The 23,211-nt window shown below is 38.4% G+C and overlaps 1 protein-coding gene across 2 annotated transcripts; it reads right to left on the bottom strand.

Annotated features, from left to right (window-relative positions):
* On the bottom strand, positions 6,728–22,983 carry COPS5 (COP9 signalosome subunit 5). Of its 2 annotated transcripts, none has more exons than XM_005689038.3 (8): positions 22,513–22,983; positions 20,035–20,269; positions 18,800–18,928; positions 18,100–18,165; positions 17,526–17,611; positions 12,242–12,353; positions 8,622–8,770; positions 6,728–6,969 (listed from the first exon to the last, which is right to left on the bottom strand). In XM_005689038.3, the coding sequence occupies exons 1-8, from the start codon at positions 22,653–22,655 to the stop codon at positions 6,885–6,887; spliced, it is 1,005 nt and encodes a 334-aa protein (XP_005689095.1). In that variant the 5' UTR covers positions 22,656–22,983; the 3' UTR covers positions 6,728–6,884. The 2 variants fall into 2 exon arrangements, with proteins under 2 accessions (XP_005689095.1, XP_013824659.1); XM_013969205.1 differs by having other exon boundaries at positions 22,505–22,776.

Raw genomic sequence — 23,211 nt, 5'->3', positions numbered from 1 at the left:
AAGGAAAGTAGTTTAAAGTTATGTTTTGTAATGGTAAACATATTCATATTTATAACCCCCTTATAACCTAACATAAAGGTCACAAAGCTCTATTCTTAAAAATATATTGCTTTATGCATATTCCTCTTAGGTTATGAAAAGTGCAACTGCAGTTCATCAAAATGTGCCCCAAGGCACAATACCATTTTACTCAGTCATTAGAAAGTTTAGCATAATTGCGTAGTATATTCCAAAGAAAATATGAGTACTGACATCAGGGACTCTCCAATTTGTTAGGCAATTGTTCCATAATTTTTGGCACCAAGATAATCCACATGTTGAAAAAGCAATTAATCATTGGTGTTAGTTATCAAGCTATGATTTTAGCTGTTTCCTCCCAAATTTGACCTGAAATGACAGAGTTCCTTATTTTATTTTTGTAATATTCTGATTTCTGAGATCAAAAGTTTAAATACACCAGTCTGGTTACAGTTGACCTGATTTTTGTGTTACTAGTTTTCTAAAATAAGTAGATCATAACTTTATAAAGATAAATGGCATTTCTTCCAGTAATATTTGGATAGAAGGGTTAGAAATTTTTAGAAACTTACAAACTGATTACTTCAGAACAGATTGATTACTTGAAGTCCTTAAACTAGCATTTGACTCTAAGGAGGTAAATTTATCTGCTGCTAAAACTTGTATTAAAGATAGGCTAGAATGAGAGAACATACAACTCGATATTTAATTTTCAAATGTACTGATATAGACATCAATTATTAAACAAGTGAAATAATTACCCTATCATAATTTAATATAATCAATCTTTATATCAAACAGATGAGCAACACCAAGAGCCATCATTCGGTGTAGTATATTTTTATATCTTCAAAAAACAAAAAACCACATTGCTCACCCATGTGCCTCTCTTTGGAGTTTATAGTTAAAACAATCCAGAAATTTAGAAAGAAACTTTGGAAACTCAACAGTCTGTGTTCCGTTCATTTTAGTCAGCTGCATGTGGATACAGTGCAGACTTAGCAATATAAATGAACTCTTCTCTGCATGCATGACTTATGCATCTGTACCTCATCACTCACAGAACGGTTTTTGGAAACTCTGAAACCTCTGCAATATGCAGCTCTCCAACACCCAAACAGTCCCTCTGACTCACTGTAAGGTTACTTACGCTCCTGCTCTTCAGTGTTTATTTTCAAGTGGCTGCACTATAGGGCAGTTTATTATTCTATTGTGTGATGCAGTGATTTTTCAAAACCCTGAATACCAGGTAGTCATACTAATTTGTAACAAGAGTCTTCAGACTTGATCCCTCAGATGGAGCACATGATGTTTGGTTTCAGGGCTGATTTTCCAAATTCAGAAACAGCAGAGCGCAAATGGTTTCTCTGCCCCGTTGGCTGTTTGTTCTTGGCAGTACAGTTAATTTCAGAATAACTTGTGTGGTGTCTTATTGTTAATTGATTTAAATAAAATGTGTAGATTGAAGTCCTATAACTGGACAGTGTAACCTAAAATGATACTAAATGCATAAGGTCTCAACAATATATATAGAAGTTAATGTTGTCAAACTGTTTGGAGCTGGGACCTTGAGATGAATTGTTTGGAACTAGAACCTTGAGATATTAAAACAATCTGGAAAATTTGGAGCAGCCTTAGTTCTGGAATCTCGCTGTCCCTTCATGGGTCCCAATTCCCAGTGCATAACCATTGATTTCTTTCTCCATCTCTGCTCCAGCCTGTGCTTCTGGCTCTGGCTTTATTACTTGGATGCTGGGATTAAATTTTTGATGATGATTGACATTCCCTGTAATCACCAAAGAGCTTGAGAAATTATCTGTGAAAAAACTTGAAGCTGAACAAAAACCAGACTTCACTTAGAAAATGGCCTTTTTAACTCCTGAATAGCTCAAGGCTGTAAGATAATAATCTGTAGGAAAAGGCGATGCCAATTCATGACTTAGTTTCTGAATAACGATGGCTGCAAATTGAGCCTTAATTTCCTAAAATCTCAATATTATGAGTTGGATCACTTATACCAAAAATGTTCATGACAATACATTAAAATTTTAAAAATATACTTCAGAAATATTAATAAAGGTTCTTGCTTTTTAATAAAGTAACTGCATTTACAATAAAATGCAAATACTCTTTTCTGGGGCTATTTTCGCGTGGACTGGACTATAAAGCAGAGGGGACATCGTTTGTTGTCTCTGGGGTATCAGTTTAGCCTCAGTGTGTAGTAGTCATGAATTTGCTGTATCACTGACCCCACTTCCAGCTGCAGGGGTTGCCCTTAATTAGTCTAAACCAGTCACTATAAATAATCATATAAATTATGTATATAAATAGTCATATATAAATAAACTTAATTGGTCTAAACCAATAATAATCCCAAGGGTAGCTCTTCATGACCCTAGTTAGCCAGTCAGAGGGAAGACAGAACCTTATTGTGACAGCCGTGAGCAGCTCTTTCCAGTGACTAGATGGTGTGGTGTGCAGCCATTTGGGAGGTATCCAGCTTGAGATTTAGGTCAGCATGTGGAGGGCAGAGCTTGGGAACCATTACCAGAAGCTTAATACAACTATGCCTAAGCCAAGTATGATTTTGGACTCTAAAGTTAGGTGAACCAACAAACTCTCTGTTCAAGCAACTGTTTTTGTTTGCTTTTGTTGCTACTTGCAACCAAGGCATCAGAGCTGAAATACTGAGTCCAGTGAAGTTAGGACTGACAAGTTTTTTTTTCTGACAATTCTCTTTGTTGTTAGCTAGACATTTCCCATCACACCAAGATGACTCAATTGATTCGATCACCAATGTCAAATTAAATATGGATAATAGTATTCACATCTTAGAATGAAAACTGTGAGTTTGTTTTCATGGTGACTTCATTGACTCCTTACTCTTTCATGTCAAAACTTTAAGCCTTCAATCTTGTCTGTCAGAGAAACCTCAATGACTTTGTTACTAATTGAATGGCTCAGTATGAGTTGGTATCACTGAAGGCTGTGGCAGTAAACAGATTTTAGCTGCTTATTGGGGGCGTGCATGCGTGTTTGGTTGCTTCAGTTGTGTCCGACTCTTTGCGACCCCATGGACTGTCATCCACCTAGCTCCCCTGTCCAAGGGATTCTCCAGGCAAGAACACTGGAGTGGCCTCCTCTAAGGGATCTTCCTGACCCAGGGACTGAATCTGTCTCCTATGTCTCTTACACTGGCAGTCAGGTTCTTTACCATCAGTGCCACCTGGAAAACCCTACTTATTGGGGGCAGTCATCCTTTATTTTAAAAGGGCCTAAAAATGAAGGTCAGGTTGAGCCATCTGAAACTGGGATGCCTGCTTTTATTTAAAGGAGTATAAAATGAGACCAAAAATGCTCCTATATTATCAGCTGTCTGAGAAAGTATTTGGATACTAATGTTAATTGGCTTCCTCATTTTACCACTTCATTGGTAAATCTAATGAAAAACTTAAAGCCTTTGTTTTCCTTGACCTCCGGGCCACACGTGAAGTCACTCATAAATTACTTCTTAAAGATTTCTTACTTCTCTGCTCTGTAGTTTCCTCTTCCACTAACCATTTTACGTCTGATGTTTGCCATGTCTTGGGCCCTCTTCTCATTTTTTATTTCCACAAATCATCTCATCCGATCTCATCTAGCCCTCGTCAAAACTTAACCTAGTGCTCTTAGAAACATCAGTGTAATACATTTCTGTTGCTTAAAACTCTCATAACTCCCTATTGCTATTAGGATAAAGTCCAAAAGGCCCCTTCAGGATCTATACTTACCTTATTGACTGAAGTCATCGATTGTCACTCCCCATGTACTACTCCCCTCTCAGGTCTAACTGAATCTGTTCTTAATGGTTCTAGATTCTTGCTCTCTGCCTCAGGCCTTCCACATATCGCTATATTCTTTGCTTAGAAAAGTAATCGCCTCTCTGTTTTTATTTTTTTCTGGCTAGTTCTCCTATCTTTCAAATTTCAGCTTAATGTCAGGTTATTTCCTTCAGAAAGTTTACTGGGGTAGCTCCTCTTTGGGGCAGTGTTCCTCCGAGAGTTCTTGTTTGTTCAGTCACTTAGTCGTGTCTGATTCTTTGCAACCCCATGGATTGCAGCATGCCAGGCTTCCCTGTCTATCAATAACTCCTGGAGCTTGCTCAAACTCATGTCCATTGAGTCGGTGACGCCATCCAACTATCTCATCCTGTGTCATCCCCTTCTCCTGCCTTCAATCTTTCTCAGCATCAGGGTCTTTTCCAGTGAGTCAGTTTTTCGCATCAGGTGGCCAAAGTACTGGAGTTTCAGCTTCAGCATCAGTCCTTCCAGTGAATATTCAGGACTGATTTCCTTTAGGATTGACTGGTTTGACCTCCTTGCAGTCCAAATGACTCTCAAGAGTCTTCTCTAACACCACAGTTCAAAAGCATCAATTCTTCAGCGCTCAGATTTCTTTGGTGGTGGTTTAGTCGCTAAGTCATGTCTGACTCTTGCAACCCCATGGACTATATAGCCTGCCAGGCTCCTCTGTCCATAGGATTCTCCAGGCAAGAATACTGGAGTGGGTTGCCATTTCCTTCTCCAGGAGATTTTCCCGACCCAGGAATTGAACCTAGGTCTCCTATATGGTAGGCAGATTCTTTACCAACTCAGCTACAAGGGAAGCCCAGTTATATGTATATAAAAGCTATCACTTTATTGCTTTTTCTCACATCCATACATGACTATTGGAAAAACCATAGCTTTGACTAGACTGACCTTTGTTATCAAAGTAATGTGTCTTTTAATATGCTGTCTAGGTTGGTCATAGCTCTTCTTCCAAGGAGCAGTTCAGTTCAGTTCAGTCACTCAGTTGTGTCCCACACTTTGTGACCCCATGAACCACAGCATGCCAGGCCTCCCTATCCATCACCAACTCCACCCAAACCCACGTCTATTGTGTTGGTGATGCCATCCAACCATCTCATCCTCCATTGTCCCCCTCTCCTCCTGCCCTCAATCTTTCCCAGCATCAAGGTCTTTTCAAATGAGTCAGCTCTTTGCATCAGGTGGCTAAAGTATTGGAGTTTCAGCTTCAACATCAGTCCTTTCAATGAACACCCAGGACTGATCTCCTTTAGAATGCACTGGTTGGATCTCCTTGCATTCCAAGGGACTCTCAAGGGTCTTCTCCAACACCACATTTCAAAGGCATCAATTCTTTGGTGCTCAGCTTTCTTCACAGTCCAACTCTCACATCCATACATGACCACTGGAAAAACCACAGCCTTTACTAGATGGACCTTTGTTGGCAAAGTAATGTCTCTGCTTTTGAATATGCTGTCTAGGTTGGTCATAACTTTCCTTCCAAGGAGTAAGTGTCTTTTAATTTCATGGCTGCAGTCACCATCTGCAGTGATTTTAGAGCCCAGAAAAATAAAAGTCTGACACTGTTTCCCCATCTATTTGCCATAAAGTGATGGAACTGGATGCTATGATCTTAGTTTTCTGAATGTTGAGCTTTAAGCCAACTTCTTCACTCTCCTCTTTCACTTTCATCAAGAGGCTCTTTAGTTCTTCACTTTCTGCCGTAAGGGTGATGTCATCTGCATATCTGAGGTTATTGATATTTCTCCCAGAAACCTTGATTCCAGCTTGTGCTTCCTCCAGCCTAGTGTTTCTCATGATGTACTCTGCATATAAGTTAAATAAGCAGGGTGACAATATACAGCCTTGACAGACTCCTTTTCCTATTTGGAACCAGTCTGTTGTTCCATGTCCAGTTCTAACTTGCTTCTTGACCTGCATACAGATTTCTCAAGAGGCAGGTAAGGTGGTCTGGTATTCCCATCTCTTAAAGAATTTTCCAGTTGGTTGTGATCCACACAGTCAAAGGTTTTGGCATAGTTCCCAGCCACTTTAATTCTCCCTTCACAGCAGTATACTTAGCTTCTTGTTAACTTAGCTTTAGACTCCACTGTTTAGAGAATTTACAAGGTCTACTTGTTCAGAGTATCTCGAGAGAGTAAAACTGGGCCTCATTCAGTAAAGGCAGTTGGTGAATGTTTTAATGACTTAGATACCTGTGCTAGACTGTCTCAAATAACTTTTTTGACTTTCAGGAAAATAATTTATGGTGTGACTTGGTTAATGTTTTATAGGAACATAAAAATGTTATATTAAATTGTACTTTTACTAACAGATCAAAAGGTTTGCATGCATGCATGCTAAGTCACTTCAGTCGGGTCTGACTCTTTGCTACCCCATGAAGCATAGCCCATCAGGCTCCTCGGTCCATAGGATTCTCTAGCAAGAATACTGGAGTGGGTTGCCATGCCCTCCTCCAGGGGACCTTCCTGACCTGGGGACTAAACCTGTGTCTCTTACATCTCCTGCATTGGGAGGCTGGTTCTTTACCACTAGCGCCACCTGGGAAGCCCCCAAAATAGCCTATAGCACCCCGTATTCCCAGGCAGACTCCCATCCACATACTAACCAGGCTGAACCCTGCTTAGCTTCGGAGATCAGGTGTGTTCTGGGTGGTATGGCCATAGGTAAAGAAGGCTTAAGCAAACTGAAACTGGCTCTGATAGTACAGCAAGTGAAATGCTGAAATCCTTTGACTAATTTAAACAGGCAAGACTCTTTTAAAACAGAAAAGTTCTAATATTTCTTTCCCTCATATTTTAGAACATTAAAGGATACTACAAAAATAATGTAAACCCTCCCACGAAACAACAAAAGAACAATTTCATTTTAAAGAATTTTATTATAGGATGTTAATATTTAGGACACCTTCAGAGCACCTTATTCTTCTAATCAGATTTTTGGTAACTGGTTTTAAAGTGTTACTTGAGTATTTCTCCTCATACTAGCTTTCAGGCAAAAGTACTACTTGGTGCTTGTTTAAGAGATGTTAATTTGATTAAACAGTTTATCCTTAATAACCTGAGACATCAATCCATGGATAGCTTCTATGGTAGTTTTACAGCTAGAAAAAAAAAACAGATCACATAATGTCATAAGAACTGAGAACTGTTTCAAACATGCAACTTGCATGACTCCCACCCCTCTACAATGCCATCCTTGCACCCCTAGTAATGATTCTGGTCCTATTCATACTCTGCAAAACATACTGTATACCATACCAATCTACAGTTTACTCTCTATAGTATACCATAGTGATTTTTAGCCTTCTGCATGTATTTTGATTGTTTCCTACTTACTAAATTTTCCCAAAAGAATGACAATGTAAATATCCGATAAAATTCAAAAGTTATTTTATTATTTGTGAAAAGGTTTGGGAAAAGTTCTATTTTAGAAGGTTACTGAAGTTATTTATAATTCAGAAATATAGACTGATTCCAATATTACACTAAAATCTGCTTTTCTTGTTGTTCATTAGTTGGAATTGTTTTTAAAAATAATTTTAATGAACCTTGTGCTTTTTTCTCCTGAAGTAATCAGAGACATCCTTCAAACAACGCAAAGGTAAAATTAGATTAGTGGATGAAGGACTTAGATTTTAGAACTGATAAAAAAAAAAACAACAACCCACCAATATTCAGAAAAGATGCAATTCTTGTAAAATTACCCCCCAAAGGAAAATTCTCTACTATTGTACTACTACTCTTCTCCTTCCTACTTTTCTTCCTATATAGTTACATTTCCATAGTGACATTTTTGCTTCATAAGAAATTGAGATATAAATGCAGATAAAAGTATAAATCAGACACATATAAAGATAGATGAGCAAAATGACATATTCAGAACAAGTATCAAAAGTAAGCCCTAACGTCAAAGAAAAATATGATTTTTATCCAGGCTGCTACCTCTATACCTTTTATTACTCACAGAGAAGAAATAAATGAGGTCATTCTAACCCAAGATAGCTTCTATTCCAACACATTTAGGCCTTCCGTTTCTCTTTTCTTTCCTATCAACTAATTTAGTTCTTCTCAAAATGGATACCAAGATAGTGATTTATATAGATGTCAACATAGTCTTCCTTTCCTCTCTATCCCTGTCATATTAAAATTCAAATTTTTGCAAAAGTGAATATTATATTAGTCCTCCCAATTCTGTATGCATCTGAAGGATCACGTAATTATTTCATGTTATCTCCAGTTTGTTCTTAACAAATTCTTCACTGAGATTTGAGATACTAAATTACTGTATAAAGGATTATTTCAGAAAAACAGAAAGATAACAATCATTTCTCTGATATTTAGGCCTTAAAACTTTATAAAAATTTGAAATTTGATAAACTTAAATCCTAATTTAATCCTTCACAAAAGGATTATATTAGAATAGATTAGGACATCTTTTTGCAAAGTTTTGCTTTGGTTTTCGTTTAAAGACCCAGCAATGGACTGGTTTTCTTTCTTATACTTGATGGCTGAAGCTGGAAAAGGTGAAAGAGAGTTTTTCACAACATCACCTAGACCCAGAAGCCTTTAATATTCTTACCTACTGTCTCCTAAATTTTCAAAGTTAAAACCTGCATCTGACAACCTTAAAGGTCCAAGTAAGCTAACATTTAGGTACCACTGTAAGTTATAGGTTGAACTGCAAGGAATTTGAATCCTGTTATTTACAAATCTTGAGAAAAAAAGTTAGGGGTAGGAATAGATTTGCTCTCACCTGTCTCGTGTAGCTTTGGCAAGTTTGTCTTCTGACTTTCGGTCATGTGTTTCTAAACCCAACATGAAACTTCCTCGTCCCAGCTGGGCTTCTGACTGTTCTAATTTTTCAGACAAATCAAAGACCTGACCGGTGGTATAGTCTGCATTCTATGGGGAAAATGATACTGTATCAATATACTAGTCTTTCATGTAAAAAAATATACATATGTAAATTTTCTTCCATATAGAATATTTCATTTACAAATAATTCTACTATGAAATCTAAGTGGATATCAGTGAAGTAAGAAGTCAAACTATACTTGCAAAAACTGATTCCAAAGCTCACGCAGTTGAAGTATAGAAATTTTTCCCTTTTATAGTTTAAAGATTAAATTTGGAATTGTCTTTTTTGACTGCTTAAATCTAATAATTTGTTATTATGAGAGGCTCTGAAGTACATAGATTTGAGTCCAGATTGTGGTCCTCCTGCAGATTAGCTGGGAGGCCTTGGGAGAGGCCCTTTACTTTTCTATGCCTTACAGTCTTCCTGTGAAAAAGGGGGAGGAGGGTGATAATTTCTACCTTAAAGCTATTGTGAGTTACGTATACAAAGCTTGTAGGACTGTTGATGACACCTAGCAAAAGCTTAACAATTGTTAGCTAATTTTGTTAGTTTTTCATGTTGAACTTCCAGAATTAGTACTTATGACACATTTAAAAAATTACATTTGTTTTAGCTTTTCTAATTACCAAATTAATAGTTATACAGAAAATCTGGAAAATGTAGAGCAGTATATATATGTGTGTGTATATATATATATATATAAGAAAATACCTACCATCCCCTCCACCTAGCTATAACCACAATTTTTTTTTAGAGTATTGCTATATACTCACATGAGCTCTTCCCAGGAGGTGCTACTGGTAAAGAACCCCCCTGCCAATATAGGAGACTTAAGAAACATGGGTTTGATCCCTGGGTTGGAAAGATCCCCTGGAGGAGGGCATGGCAACCCACTCCAGTATTCTTGCCTGCAGAATCCCATGGACAGAGGAGCCTGGTGGGCTATATACAGTCCACAGAGTCACAAAAAGTCAGCACATGCACACCCATATTTGGTAAACTGAAATATTCTATATACTGCTGATATTTCATACATTTTAAAAACTAAAAGTTTAATAATTACATATGTACACTTAAGTGTAATATTTTTTAAAAGTTTCTCCTGGGATATCTTTATGTTCTATTTGCTCAGTCTGTAAGATACTGTAAAGGCAGTACAGTTCAGTCACAAGACATTTTAAAAACATTAGCTGTCATCATAGTTACTACAAAAAGCCCTTTAAAGTGCTACCAGCTTTCCAGTGATTTTACAAACTTATGATAATTTTTTAAACATGCAATTATATTCACTTTGTCTGTATCTAAATGGTTTAGGTCACCAATACATCCTTCCTCAACAGATTTGGAAAAAACCCTAATGTTTGTAGATCACTTCACACCTAGAAGATTTAGCTGCAGATATAAAAATGTGGGATGGCAGAAACAGTTATACTATTAAAATGAAAAAAGAAACCAATTACATTTCAAACAGAGAACACTAATATAAATCAAAATGTAACTTTTTTCTGGTAGCTTTTAGATTACATGCTTTAGCTGTAAAGGGAAAGAGATGACATACATTTATTTATATTTTTTTTTCTTAGAATGATATAATGTACTAGGTATTAAACTACACAAAAAAAGGAGGAAATATAATTTAACCTTTTCTTGATTATTAATGTCCTCAGTATATGCAGTGTTGGAATACAGGGATAGCCACAGGCTGAGTAAGTAGAGCTGGCTGCTTTTGTACAAAGGTTCAGACAGCTCCAGTCTCACTGCTTCCTGCCCATGCCATCATGTGTCACTTCTGGCTGCTATCAGCATACTTGCCTCTAAGGAAACATGACACATGAGGCATTTAGCAGTGCTAGATACATAGAAAACATTTAATAAATGTTTGCTATTATGATCACTCTCCCTCTTTCTAATTTACTGTTTCTGACTGTTGAGGATAAGAAATAAGAAAAAAAATCATAGTAAATTCACAGTAAATATGCTCAAGTGAGGTTTTTACCCATGAGTACAATGAATCAAATGAGCAAAACATAATTTATTGAGGCTTTATTATATGCCTGCTGCTGCTGCCAAGTCGCTTCAGTCGTGTCCGACTCTGCGACCCCACAGACGGCAGCCCACCAGGCTCCCCCGTCCCTGAGATTCTCCAGGCAAGAACACTGGAGTGGGTTGCCATTTCCTTCTCTAATGCATGAAAGTGAAAAGTGAAAGCAAAGTCACTCAGTCGTGTCCAACTCTTCATGACCCCATGGACTGCAGCCTACCAGGCTCCTCTGTCCATGGGATTTTCCAGGCAAGAGTACTGGAGTGGGGTGCCATTGCCTTATTATATGCCTGCTGCTGCTGCTGCTAAGTCGCTTCAGTCGTGTCTGACTCTGTGCGACCCTTAGTACTTTGCTAATTACTATACATATATTTCATATAATTCTCAGTGTACTTAACAATGTGGGTATTATTATCATTGGGCCCAAGAAAGGCTCAGACACATTAAATAATGCTGTGACGGTCACACCCAGCTAGTAAAATGGCATACTTATTTCTGAACTGAGTTTATCTTATTCCAAATTTAGTGGTTCTAACCACTATGCTATAATGTACTATATGAAGTGGCTTACTTAAAAAAGATCTAGATAGAAGTTTCTGTCCTCTTCTAGGTATTAGATTTTAATGATATATTGGAAAATATTGACTTTTTCTTTTTCTTTTTTTTGGTGGTAGCAGCAATCTGCTTGCTATAAGGTAGTGATATTCTGATTTCTTTGGGGGACATCCTTAGTCCAAGTGCTCCGGAGAGTTTCTTTTACTCCAGCCCAGCAGTAAAGCAGTGATGCACTTGCCTTGGCTCAACTACTCATGGTGTTCATTCCCTTGGCCCAGAGCAGGTTTAAGGTTAGGCATGTGACCTATAAAACTCAGAGACACAGTGAGGCTTTGCCTGGGAATATGTTGAGTGGTATGTATGTGTCTGTGTATGTGTGTGTTATGTATCTTGACCTTTTCTTTTGAGTGTGGAATTGGGAGGTCTAAGCTAATACTGCCATCTTGATTTCACATGAAGTCTGAAACTGAAACCAACTGACCTGAAATCAAAGCTGAGAAAGGAAGACCAAGACCTCATAATATTGTCTGAATGCAAACTCAGGCTGTGCCTGAAGTCAACCCTCCTCCTGGTACTCTTGGACTTTGCAGCTTACATGATTCTCTTTTTTGTTTTAGCCAGGTTGGTTGGGTCTCCTGTCACTTGTAACTAGAGTCCTACCTGAGACACACAACAAAGAACACTATTGGCATTTTTCTCTAACTAAGTCAGAGGTAGATCTCACCCTCATCTGGACTCAATAGTACACAATACAGATCATAGCTTGGCCTAGTATTCCAATCCACTTCTGGTCATGCAGAATCTGCCCCCAAGCCCACCATCTTGGCAAAGTCAGTCTTTCCATGAAAAAGAGTTTCAGACATTAAACTTATGTAGATTGATAAAATTCAGACAAATTCCTTGCAAGCATGGTACTTACCGTAAGCAAGCTAGAGGAACTCAGCGTATTCACCCAGTATTTATTCCACAAAAGCTCAAGCAATTTCCGATCCAAAGAGGATTTGAAATATGAGACTTCTAAGGCATAGTATCTAATGAAACAAAACCACAAATCTAGTAAGTAAAAAACATTCAACCACATCACATAAAGGCTACGACCAAAGTTAAGTTAATTACATTTTATATCCAAATAGTCATGCTTTAATTTTTTCCAACAGAAAAACAGGTAAACCTGGTTTTCTTACTCTTCAGGGGGGTGGTTGCAATTTAGTTAAGAAAATATTCTCAAGTTATATTTCTCCCCTCTGTAAAGCCCAGAAATTCTCAGAAATTAATAACTAATCAAAAATTCTGAATGACATGTATTTATCCATGCCACTGACTTCATAAATTTCAGCCAACAGTAATGAACTTACTCTCTCCAAGGATAGCTATTACTTTTGTTCAGTTCAGTTCAGTTGCTCAGTTGTGTCCAACTCTTTGCGACCCCATGAATTGCAGCACGCCAGGCCTCCCTGTCTGTCACCAACTCCCAGAGTTCACCCATACTCATGTGCATCAAGTTGGTGATGCCATCCAGCCATCTCATCCTCTGTCGTCCCCTTTTCCTCAAGCCCCCAATCCCTCCCAGCATCAGAGTCTTTTCCAATGAGTCAACTCTTCTCATGAAGTGGCCAAAGTACTGGAATTTCAGCTTTAGCATCATTCCTTCCAAAGAACACCCAGGGCTGATCTCCTTTAGAATGGACTGGTTGGATCTCCTTGCAGTCCAAGGGACTCTCAAGAGTCTTCTCCAACACCATAGTTCAAAAGCATCAATTCTTCGGTGCTTAGCTTTCTTCACAGTCCAACTCTCAACATCCATACATGACTACTGGAAAAGCCATAGCCTTGACTAGACGGACCTTTGTTGGCAAAGTATTGTCTCTGCTTTTAAATATGCTGTCTAGGTTGGTCATAACTTCCAAGGAGTAAGCGTCTTTTAATTTCATGGCTGCAATCACCATCTGCAGTGATTTTGAGCCCCCAAAAATAAAGTCTGACACTGTTTCCACTGTTTCTCCATCTATTTCCCATGAAGTGATGGGACCAGATGCCAGGATCTTTGTTTTCTGAATGTTGAGCTTTAAGCCAACTTTTTCACTCTCCTCTTTCACTTTCATCAAGAGGCTTTTTAGTTCCTTTTCACCTTCTGCCATAAGGGTGGTGTTATCTGCATATCTGAGGTTATTGATATTTCTCCTGGCAATCTTGATTCTAGCTTGTGCTTCATCTAGCCCAGTGTTTCTCATGATGTACTCTGCATATAAGTTAAATAAGCAAGTTGACAATATACAGCCTTGACGTACTTCTTTTCCTATTTGGAACCAGTCTGTTATTCCATGTCCAGTTCTAACTGTTGCTTCCTGACCGCATATAGGTTTCTCAAGAGGCAGGTCAGATGGTCTGGTATTCCCACCTCTTTCAGAATTTTCCACAGTTTCTTGTGATCCACACAGTCAAAGGCTTTGGCATAGTCAATAAAGCAGAAATAGATGTTTTTCTGGAACTCTTTTTGCTTTTTCAATGATCCAGCGGATGTTAGCAATTTGATCTCTGGTTCCTCTACCTTTTCTAAAATCAGCTTGACCATCTGGAAGTTCACAGTTCACGTATTGCTGAAGCCTGGCTTGGAGAATTTTGAGCATTACTTTACTAGTGTGTGAGATGAATGCAACTGTGTGGTAGTTTGAACATTCTTTGGCATTGCCTTTCTTTGGGATTGGAATGAAAACTGACCTTTTCCAGTCCTGTGGCCACTGCTGAGTTTTCCAAATTTGCTGGCATATTGAGTGCAGCACTTTCACAGCATCATCAGGCTTTTAAAAATACCAAAAATTACATGTGGAGTCTTGATTCCTCCCTTTCTAATCCCCTAATTAGGAACAACTGCTTTTTGGAAAACCAAAACTTTGAGGTTGGTCATTAAAGCATATAAAATAATTTATAAAGGTGCCTAATTTATAATCAAGGGAAATTTGGTTAAATGTCTGAAAAACTTATTTTTTTAAAAGTAATAAATACTTAAACATGTCACTATGTTACAAAGAAACATAAGGGACTTCTTCACCTTAAGGAGCTTACCATTTTCATGGGACACGTGGGATGAATCCATGAAAAGTTATAAATATAATGATATATATTGAATAACAGTAAGTGATGCTATGCTGCTAAGTCGCATCAGTCGTTCCGACTCTGTGCGACCCCATAGACGGCAGCCCACCAGGCTCCCCCGTCCCTGGGATTCTCCAGGCAAGAATGCTGGAGTGGGTTGCCATTTCCTTCTCTAATGCATGAAAGTGAAAAGTGAAAGTGAAGTCGCTCAGTTGTGTCTGACTCTTAGCGACCCCATGGACTGCAGCCTATCAGGCTCCTCCATCCATGGGATTTCCCAGGCAAGAGTACTGGAGCCGGGTGCCATTGCCTTCTCCGAAGTGATGCTATAGTGCATATTTAAAATTAATCATCTGCCAATTAAATGTTAGTGATAATGAGTACTGTTAGTATAGACAGAACAGCCTGAGAGGCTCCAGGGAAAAGGCAGGAATTCGAGTTACCCTAACATGAGTTTATAGTGTGGCTATGTTAAGAGCAAGGAGGAAGCATTAGGAAGAGATCCCTAACTCACAAAAAGGAAAGTCATGAAAGGAGCAAGAAGTTAATCAGTCTGCCTGGACAGTTTAGTGGGAGCAGAAGGATTTTGTAAGGGAAATCTAGAAAGCTATGTTGGGGTCTAGCTAGCAGAGGACATAACATAAAAGGCTAAGAAATTATCTTCTAGGTACTTGGGACTCATGGAAGGTGTCTGAGCAGATCAGTGATATAGCCGTTTATATCAGTGTTTGAGAAAGCCGGCTGTGGTAAGATGTGTCAGAGGAGAAATGGGAAGCAGGGAGACCACAAAGGATGCCACTGCAGTGGAGCAGATGTCAGGAGAAAAAGGCCTCACTTTCAGGCTAGTGGTGTCGAAGATAAAGGCACAGGGACATAAATGTGTGTTCTTTCAATTCAGGAGTGAAGAAATTTAAAAAGAGTAAGAATTTAAAGACAATTCTCAGTAAGGGCTTTATAAATAAGATACCCCTGCATATGTGTAGATGAAAAAGACAAAGCTATAGTGAAATGTGGAAGTGGGATGTGGAAACAGTGTATTTCTTGAGCACTTATTATGTCCTGGCACTTTATATATATTCTCATTTAATCTTCCCTACAACCACAAAAGGAAAGATTTATTATTCCCATTCTACGTAGAAGAAACAACTCTAGAGTAAAGACTTGTTCAACACCACAGAAAGTGGCAGCAAAAGGATATGGTATTATATCTGTTATCAAAACCTCATGGTCTAATTTATTGTTATATCCAGAGTGTAGACATTTAAGACATTGTTTAAGAAGTGAAGCCCCGGGAGTTGAGGCAGTTAGGTATGGGGAGAGGAGGCAGGGGTTCAGGTGGAAAGGTCAGTTTTAGAAATGACACGTTGTACCTCTGATACTTCAGGGGAAAGACAGGATGAGTAGAGCAAAAGATGTAGATTATAAAGGATGGAAAATAAGGGAGCTCAAACTGGAGGGTCTAGAATAGACTTTTATGTTTTAAAATTTGTGGATCACCTTAATGTTATTACTGTCTTAATTCCATAGGCTGATGCAGTGAAATTTTTTGGTCTAATATTAGCTGAGTTGAAAGCAAGAGTAGCAGAGCTGAAAGCAAGAGTAGCAGAGTTGAAAGCAAGAAGAATATTCAAAATTACTTGTGGAGCTAAATCCTCATCTTCTGTACAGGAAGTCAATAATAGATACTGCCTAGAAACTGAAAATCAAGAAGTAGCACTATCAGCATGCTGTTTGAAGTTAATGGGGTAAATACTTAAATGGAGCATAACTATAAAGTTTAAGTGATTCCCTCTGGGGGTGGGGGAAAGGGAATGTTATTTTCATAGAACCAGTGCCTCTTTAAACTATGTGCTTATATAACATGGATAACATACAAGCTAATTTAAAAACATTTTTTTTTAGGGGGGGTGCCCACACTTCTATGTGCCATGCCCTATTTTAATTGTTAGGATATAGCAGTGAATTGATTTTTCTCTCATGAAGTTCGCCTTCTAATGAGGTCAATAACAAGGAAGCAAAAACATATCAGATGGTCACAAGTGCTAAGAAGAAAAATGAAGCAGGGAAAGGTAACAGTGACTAGAAAGTGCTAATTGGAATAGGGTGATTAAGGAACATTCTCTGTTAAGGTGACCCTTAAACAGATACTCGTTGACTGAAATAGTGAGTCACATGGAAATAAGGAAGAATGTTTCAGGCAGAAGGATTAGCAAGTGCAAAGGCCCCAAGGCAGGAGCCGGCCTAGTACACCTGATAAACCATAATGAGGCCACTATGGCTAGAATAGACAGAGCAAAGGCTTAGTGACAAGAAGTAGAGTCACTGAGACGGACTCAGAACGATTGTGGGGGCCAGTCTACATAGGGTTGTGTGGTCCATGGTAAGCACTAACTATAGATCTTATTCTTAATGAGACAGGAAATTACTCTGAGAAGGACGAACATGATCAGACTTATGTTTTAACAGAATCTGTTTGGCTGACAAAAGACCTTTAAGGGGTGGGGTGAAGTGCAGAAGCAAGAAGACTAGCTAGAAGGCTAGTGCTCTCATTTAAGTTCCAGATGGCTGTGGCCTGGGTCAAGGTGACAGTGAGAGAGGTGATATATTTAGAAGGTGGAGAAAATTGTCTTCACTGGTTTACCGATTTAAAAAATTGAGATGTAATTCACATAGCATGAAATTCACTGTTTTAAAGGAGTATACAATTAAGTAGTCTTTAGTATGACTTCTTTAACTCTTGAAGTAAAAATGTTTAGGGAGAACTTTTGCTATGTGGAAACTGGGTACATTGAGGGCTGTAGAAATTGCTAGCGTCAGGCTGGCCCTGCATACAGCTTCCTTCAGCTTTTACTTTCATTAACAGGCCAAGTGTCTCATACATTGATAAAACGTATATAGATGGGTGAAAGGCAAATAACATGTTAGATTAAAACAACTGTTAATAAAGATTCAGACATTATATTTATATATTCTTACTATTATTTTAAAAGGTATTATGAAATGCATTTCATCTGAATTTTTTTCTCATCTGTAAAATTAGGGGCTTGGTCTGGATGATCTGAGGTTTCTTAGGATGATTCTGGCATCAGATACATTTTAAAATGACTTACTGTTTGCAGTGTACACCAAAGTCTTCTATTTTATTAAGTGGGATGGTCTGGTACTCAGAAGGTCCTTCATCTGGAGGCTTATAGCCCTAAACAAAAATGAAGAAAATAGAAGACTTAAACACAACAGAGGAAAAACATATGTTTTCTATGTGACTTTCTATTTACAGAAACATTCATTTGGGGGAGCCAATTACTGAACATAAACGCCTAATAAAAAAAAAGTATATTGCTTATATTCTTCCTCAACCCCATTTGGTGGCTGAAGGCTAGATTTGGCTTAAGATTAATTTTTCTTGTCCTTAGGTGATATTCACTTGTGCTCATATCTATTTCAGATTGCAGTAGATAGTAGATGGCCATGACACACAAATCCTTATCAACAAAAGAACACTGTTTTCTAGTAGAATTAACAACATGCAGCACAAATGTATTACCTTTTTGCTAAAGACAATTTGTGGTAGTTGGGCTTCTATTTTGTAAATACGGTTAAATTGTTAACTATAACACACCTTTAAAAATAAACCAAATATTTAAAAATTGAAAAACTATAAGAACTTGGAATTTTTCAAATTACCTTTGGATATGTCCTGAAGGCTCCAAGATTCACTTTCCCTGCAGATATTGTTCTTGTTGGGTCAATCTACAAGAAAGATATATTTAATATCTGCTGACTTATTTTTTTAAACATTATAAGCCTAGAAATACATATGTACATATAACACTATAGGCACACACACATAGTTAAAAGTAGCCAATAGGGAAAAAAATAACCAAATTGGAAAATCACAGAAGTGAACAGAATGGTTAAATACAGAAATCTCATCATTAATTTAGAGATTAGATCTAGTTATTATACTATTTTAAGAGTATTAATTAAAGATTTGCTTATCTTTCAGAAGTCTTTTTAAACGGATGAACAATTTCTGCCTTCCTTAGGGTAACCTGAATTGCATCTAAAATACTTTAAGCATAGCAAGAGCTGTTCTAGCAATTCCTCATTTAATCAATTCACTCAACATCGACCAAATGCCCACTGTGTGCAGGGAACTGAGACACAGGTGCTGTGTACATTCTCATCTAACAGAGGGTGGGAAAAGACGCAGAGAAGTTACATAACTTGTTCAGAGTCCCAGCTACAAAGACGTGGAATTTAGATTCAAACCTAGGCTGGCACCAGAGCCTTGCTCTTTACCATACTGTTTTTGTTTCCCTGTATACCTGCTTTAGTAAATCTTCATGAAAATTAATTAGCAACTGATTGTAAAAATACTTACTACCACTGCTACAAATGGTTCCTGGAACTGCTGATTGAGCATCTGAGTACTAACATCAATTCCAGAAAGCCAGCAGCCATAGCCAGGGTGGCTATGATACCAGCCAATTGCATTTTCAAGGCGGCCAACCTAACAAATGAAGAGAGCAAAGGAGCTTGAGGTTCCTGTTTAATCTTAGAGATGCTTGTGATTTGTCTATTTATACAGCCCTACAGTAAAATAACAGTATGCAGAATAGTTACAGCATATGGTGGCTCAGAGGTTAAAGTGTCTGCCTGGAATGCAGGAGACCCGGGTTCGATCCCTGGGTTGGGAAGATCCCCTGGAGAAGGAAATGGCAACCCACTCCAGTACTCTTGCCTGGAGAATCCCATGGAGGGAGGAGCCTGGTAGGCTACAGTCCATGGGGTCACAAAGAGTTGGACACGACTGAGCAACTTCACTCACTATGGTGCTTTCAAAAAAAAATTTTTAGATAATACATGCTCATGGCACAAAATTAATAAGATACATGTACAATAAGGTCATTCAGTCTCCTTCCCACCTCTTTCCCCTCAACTAGTTTCTCAACCCAGATGTTACTGTCATAGGCTTACACACCTGTCTTCCAGAGTTACTCTCTGCATATAGAATATATTCTTTGCACATATGTAGATTAATGAAAATACACAATGGCATACCACCAACAGTATTCTACACTTTGCTTTTTCACTCAACAAAATATTCTGGGATTTGTTTCACATAAATAAACATAAATAGCTATCTTTTAGTTTTAAAGGCTGGCTGGCAGTTCATTGTGTGGGATATAAATCAGCTTGATATCCAGTTACATTTAGGTTGTTTTCAATTTTTTGGTTTTAAACACACATAATGAATGTGAGAATTAAAATTTCTTTTAAAAACTCAGATATAGTTTATATATGTGTAATACATATAGACATTCGTTCAGATGTACAACATAATGTTTCAATATATGTATATACTGTGACATGATCACAATAAGTACAGTTCACATCCAACCCACATGCAGTTACAAATTTTTTTTCCTTGTGATGAGACCTTTTAAGATCTACTCTCGAGAATTTTTAAAAATCCATGCTAATCTCATATATGTTACATATAGTTGAGAATAACTTAAAATATAAACTCTAATGTAGGAGGATAGTTTTAAGTTTAGAAACTCAAAAATAACTATGAGACTCTTAACTCTTAATTTTAGGCAACAGTGTTTTTACCTGTTTAGCATTTTCTATGTATGCAGCCATGTACTCATACGCAGCAGCCTGAGCGTTCACTCGCGTTTCAGTGCCCTCTACTGGCAAAGCAAAGCTGTCCATAATGATCATGGTCTCACCATCCACCTTGCCCAGCATCAAGCCCATCACTTCCAAGTTGCCTCCTGATCTGGCATGCATCACCATTTTCAGTAGAGCCAATGCTGAGATTTTGCAGTACTTAAAGTAATGGTGACTACAAAACAAAGGCATGGTGTAATTAACTTTCTTATATAAGTACAATTGTAAGACGGTTTTTGTAGTTTTTGTGGAGATTAACAAATAAGTATTGAAGCAATTTACACTGATGGAATGGGGAAAAAGCATATATATAGAAAGAGGGAAAGAAAAACAAAGTATAAAAGGAGAGAGTTCCTGAAGGGGGATGGAAATGATAAACATAATCCTGCAAATTACTTCCCATTGGGCGAAGCGAAAAGTATGAAATAATTTTAAAATACGCTATTTGAGTAGACAGAAGGGAATTAATTACACGACCATTTCAATAGACTTTTTCTCCATTAATTTCAGAATCACCAAATCTAGGTTTCTGACCCTGGTTGGTCAATTTTGCCTCATTATTCTCCCACTTAACCTTCCACGCCTAACAGTTAAGAATGTGGGCTGACATCCATCTACCTAGGTTTGAACCCTTTTACTGCCATATCCTGGCTGTAACCTTGAGACAGACACTTAATGTCTGTGCCTGTTCATAGAGTTGTTGTTTGGAGGAAATGAGTAAAACAATGTACATAAAGTGCTTGGCTTAGTGCCTGACACATACAAAACTTTTTAAGTGCTAGCTGCATTATTAACCTATCTTTTATAGTACTCTGAGAGAACAATGTGTTGAGGGTTGTAGCTTCTCTCTGTGGTATCAGTCTAAAAATGGGAAATGTAGCCTTAAAATCTTTAGTCCTACTGTGATCAGTATTTCAGTTTGTCATCTGTGTATGTGACTAAACTACTGTTGAATAAAATTACACTTCAGTCTCATTGATGTAGCCGAAGACAGCAAGGATGACTGTAACTGGAGATACAATCACACAGTGAGGCTGATAATTTAAAATATTCAATAGGCTATATCAATCTAAGTATGCAGCCTGCTATAGAAATAGCAGACAACCAGGCAAAATAACCAGTCTGGAAGAGTGTCAGTGTCTTTGAGAAGTCTTTTTAAAATGTCTGCCCACAGATTTCAATCACAGCTGAAAAATATAGAGACCTGTCCTTGGGAGTCAAGACATGAATTAAAATCTTCACTCTATTGGGGAAAAAAGTCCATTATTGTGCTTCTGTTACATACATTCTAGACTCTTTTTTTATACATGACCTCATCTATATAACATCACCAACAGATAGGTCTTTTTTCTCTTTTACAGATAAAAAAAGATAAGTAAATTTCAACTATTTAGTTATAGTTGTGAGATTGGATTTTTGGTCTTAACGGTTGTTCACTAAAGAATTCATTGCTTCCATCTAATTATGAAGTAAGTTATTTACTGTATTTGCTTGTTTTCATATATGCAGAAAAGGAATAAAAATACAGTATTGTGTTGTCATAAAGATTTAGTGACATATGGAAATTCCTAGCTCAAAACTCAGCCTGTAGTAAGTACTAAGTAAACACTGCTGAATCTGAATACCCACAGTTAAAGCTTGCCTTGTAAAAAGCTGTGAGATAGATGAAATATGGTTTTTGTTGTTGACCACCGCTTTCCTGTCTATCCATTAGAGAGACTGTGTGATCTTTTTACTCTTTCCATACAATATCTGCTGTCAGGAAAGGATAAATACTGCTGCAAAGAAACCTTGACCTGTCATCACTCCCAGGGACACATGAGTTTTGCTAAGGGGCAAAAAACCTTAAGCTCTGTTGATATAATTTACAGCTTCTGTAGAAAAAATGGTGGAGTAAACATTGTGGGAGACTGAGTAGAGCCTCTTTGTTGTTTCTGAAATAATTATCAGCAATCAAGAAGCAATTATAGATCTAAAAGATTACAGACTAAAAAAAACTGGCTCATAATTATTTTAGAGAGCCTTGGATTGACTCACTATCTGAAGATAGCTGTAGTCCTAGTCTGAAATCAGCTGAAGATCCCAACAAAGTGTATATCGATACACAAGGTTCAAGGCAGAGTGTGGAGTATCTCTAACAATACGGGGGCTGAGAAGTGAAAGCCCAAACTACCGCTGTCGTTTTCCACTTCCATTCTCCCAAGGCAAACGAGACAGAAAGGGGGAATCAAGCAAGCCCCAGTGGAGGGTCTTACGCTTTATTTGCGGGGATTAAAAGGTAAAATAAAATTTCTTAGGCGATTCCTCTTTCTCCTTGCTGCAGAGGGAAAGACAAGCTCTCCCAACTCCTACTGCCCCTGGGTCTCTTAAAGTCCCGCCACCCCTCCCTCCCCTGCGTTTCGCCAGGGACCTCCTCACTCCTTAGTCCAGGGCTTCGCCGCCAGGATTTCTTGCTGCTGTTTCTTGTCGTATTTGTAGATTTCATCGACACTCTGGGCTTCCTGCATGTTGTTGGCTAGCTCCCACGTTTTCTGGGCCATGCCACTCCCGGAAGCCGCCATCACCGAGGAATCAGACAAGCTGTCGCGTCCGCAATCGAGACGCAACTTTATCTCGCTGGGTTTTCGGGCGTGGGCTCTGGACCCACCCCACCGCAGGTGCAAACTCACACTAGGCTCTCGGGGCAGCCATGACACCCAGCACCGGAGGTGAAGTTGGTACGGACCATCCGCAGGATGGCGGGGGTGCTTGGGGGACGTGGCTATATACACAGCGGTTATACAATAGTTAAGAGGCAGAGTCGTCGTCTCATTACTGAAAAGAGAACTTATTATCTTGGAAAATTATATGTGTGAAATAGGACGAAAACAGTAATTACCTAGGGAATGGTATAGCCTTCTGCACCGGAAGAAGGGCATGTAACGTTATGCCAGAAACTGGAATTGACCCTACTTGATTGTTCTGCGCAGGTTCGGCTTCCGCCATATTAAAGATGGGGATACTTAAAGCTGCGATGGGGCAGAGAACTGTTTTCACTCTTGCCTGGAAAATCCCATGGACGGAGGAGCCTGGTAGGCTGCAGTCCATGGGGTCGCGAAGAGTCGGACGCGACTGAGC

Source organism: Capra hircus, chromosome 14 (genome assembly GCF_001704415.2).
Source record: "Capra hircus breed San Clemente chromosome 14, ASM170441v1, whole genome shotgun sequence".
Taxonomy (NCBI): Eukaryota; Metazoa; Chordata; class Mammalia; order Artiodactyla; family Bovidae; genus Capra; species Capra hircus.
The sequence above is the reverse complement of the archived record's forward strand: the minus strand, read 5'-3'. Positions and strand labels throughout refer to the sequence as shown.

What these genes read in the sequence shown, in the direction of transcription:
- COPS5 (XM_005689038.3), bottom strand. Translation starts at nt 22,655, where the DNA reads ATGGCGGCTTCCGGGAGTGGCATGGCCCAGAAAACGTGGGAGCTAGCC. An exon ending in ACATAGAAAATGCTAAACAG is followed by an intron (nt 18,929 to 20,034) that starts GTAAAAACACTG and finishes TTCATTTGTTAG; the next exon opens with GTTGGCCGCCTTGAAAATGC. An exon ending in TTTGGTGTACACTGCAAACA is followed by an intron (nt 12,354 to 17,525) that starts GTAAGTCATTTT and finishes TTGTTTCATTAG; the next exon opens with ATACTATGCCTTAGAAGTCT.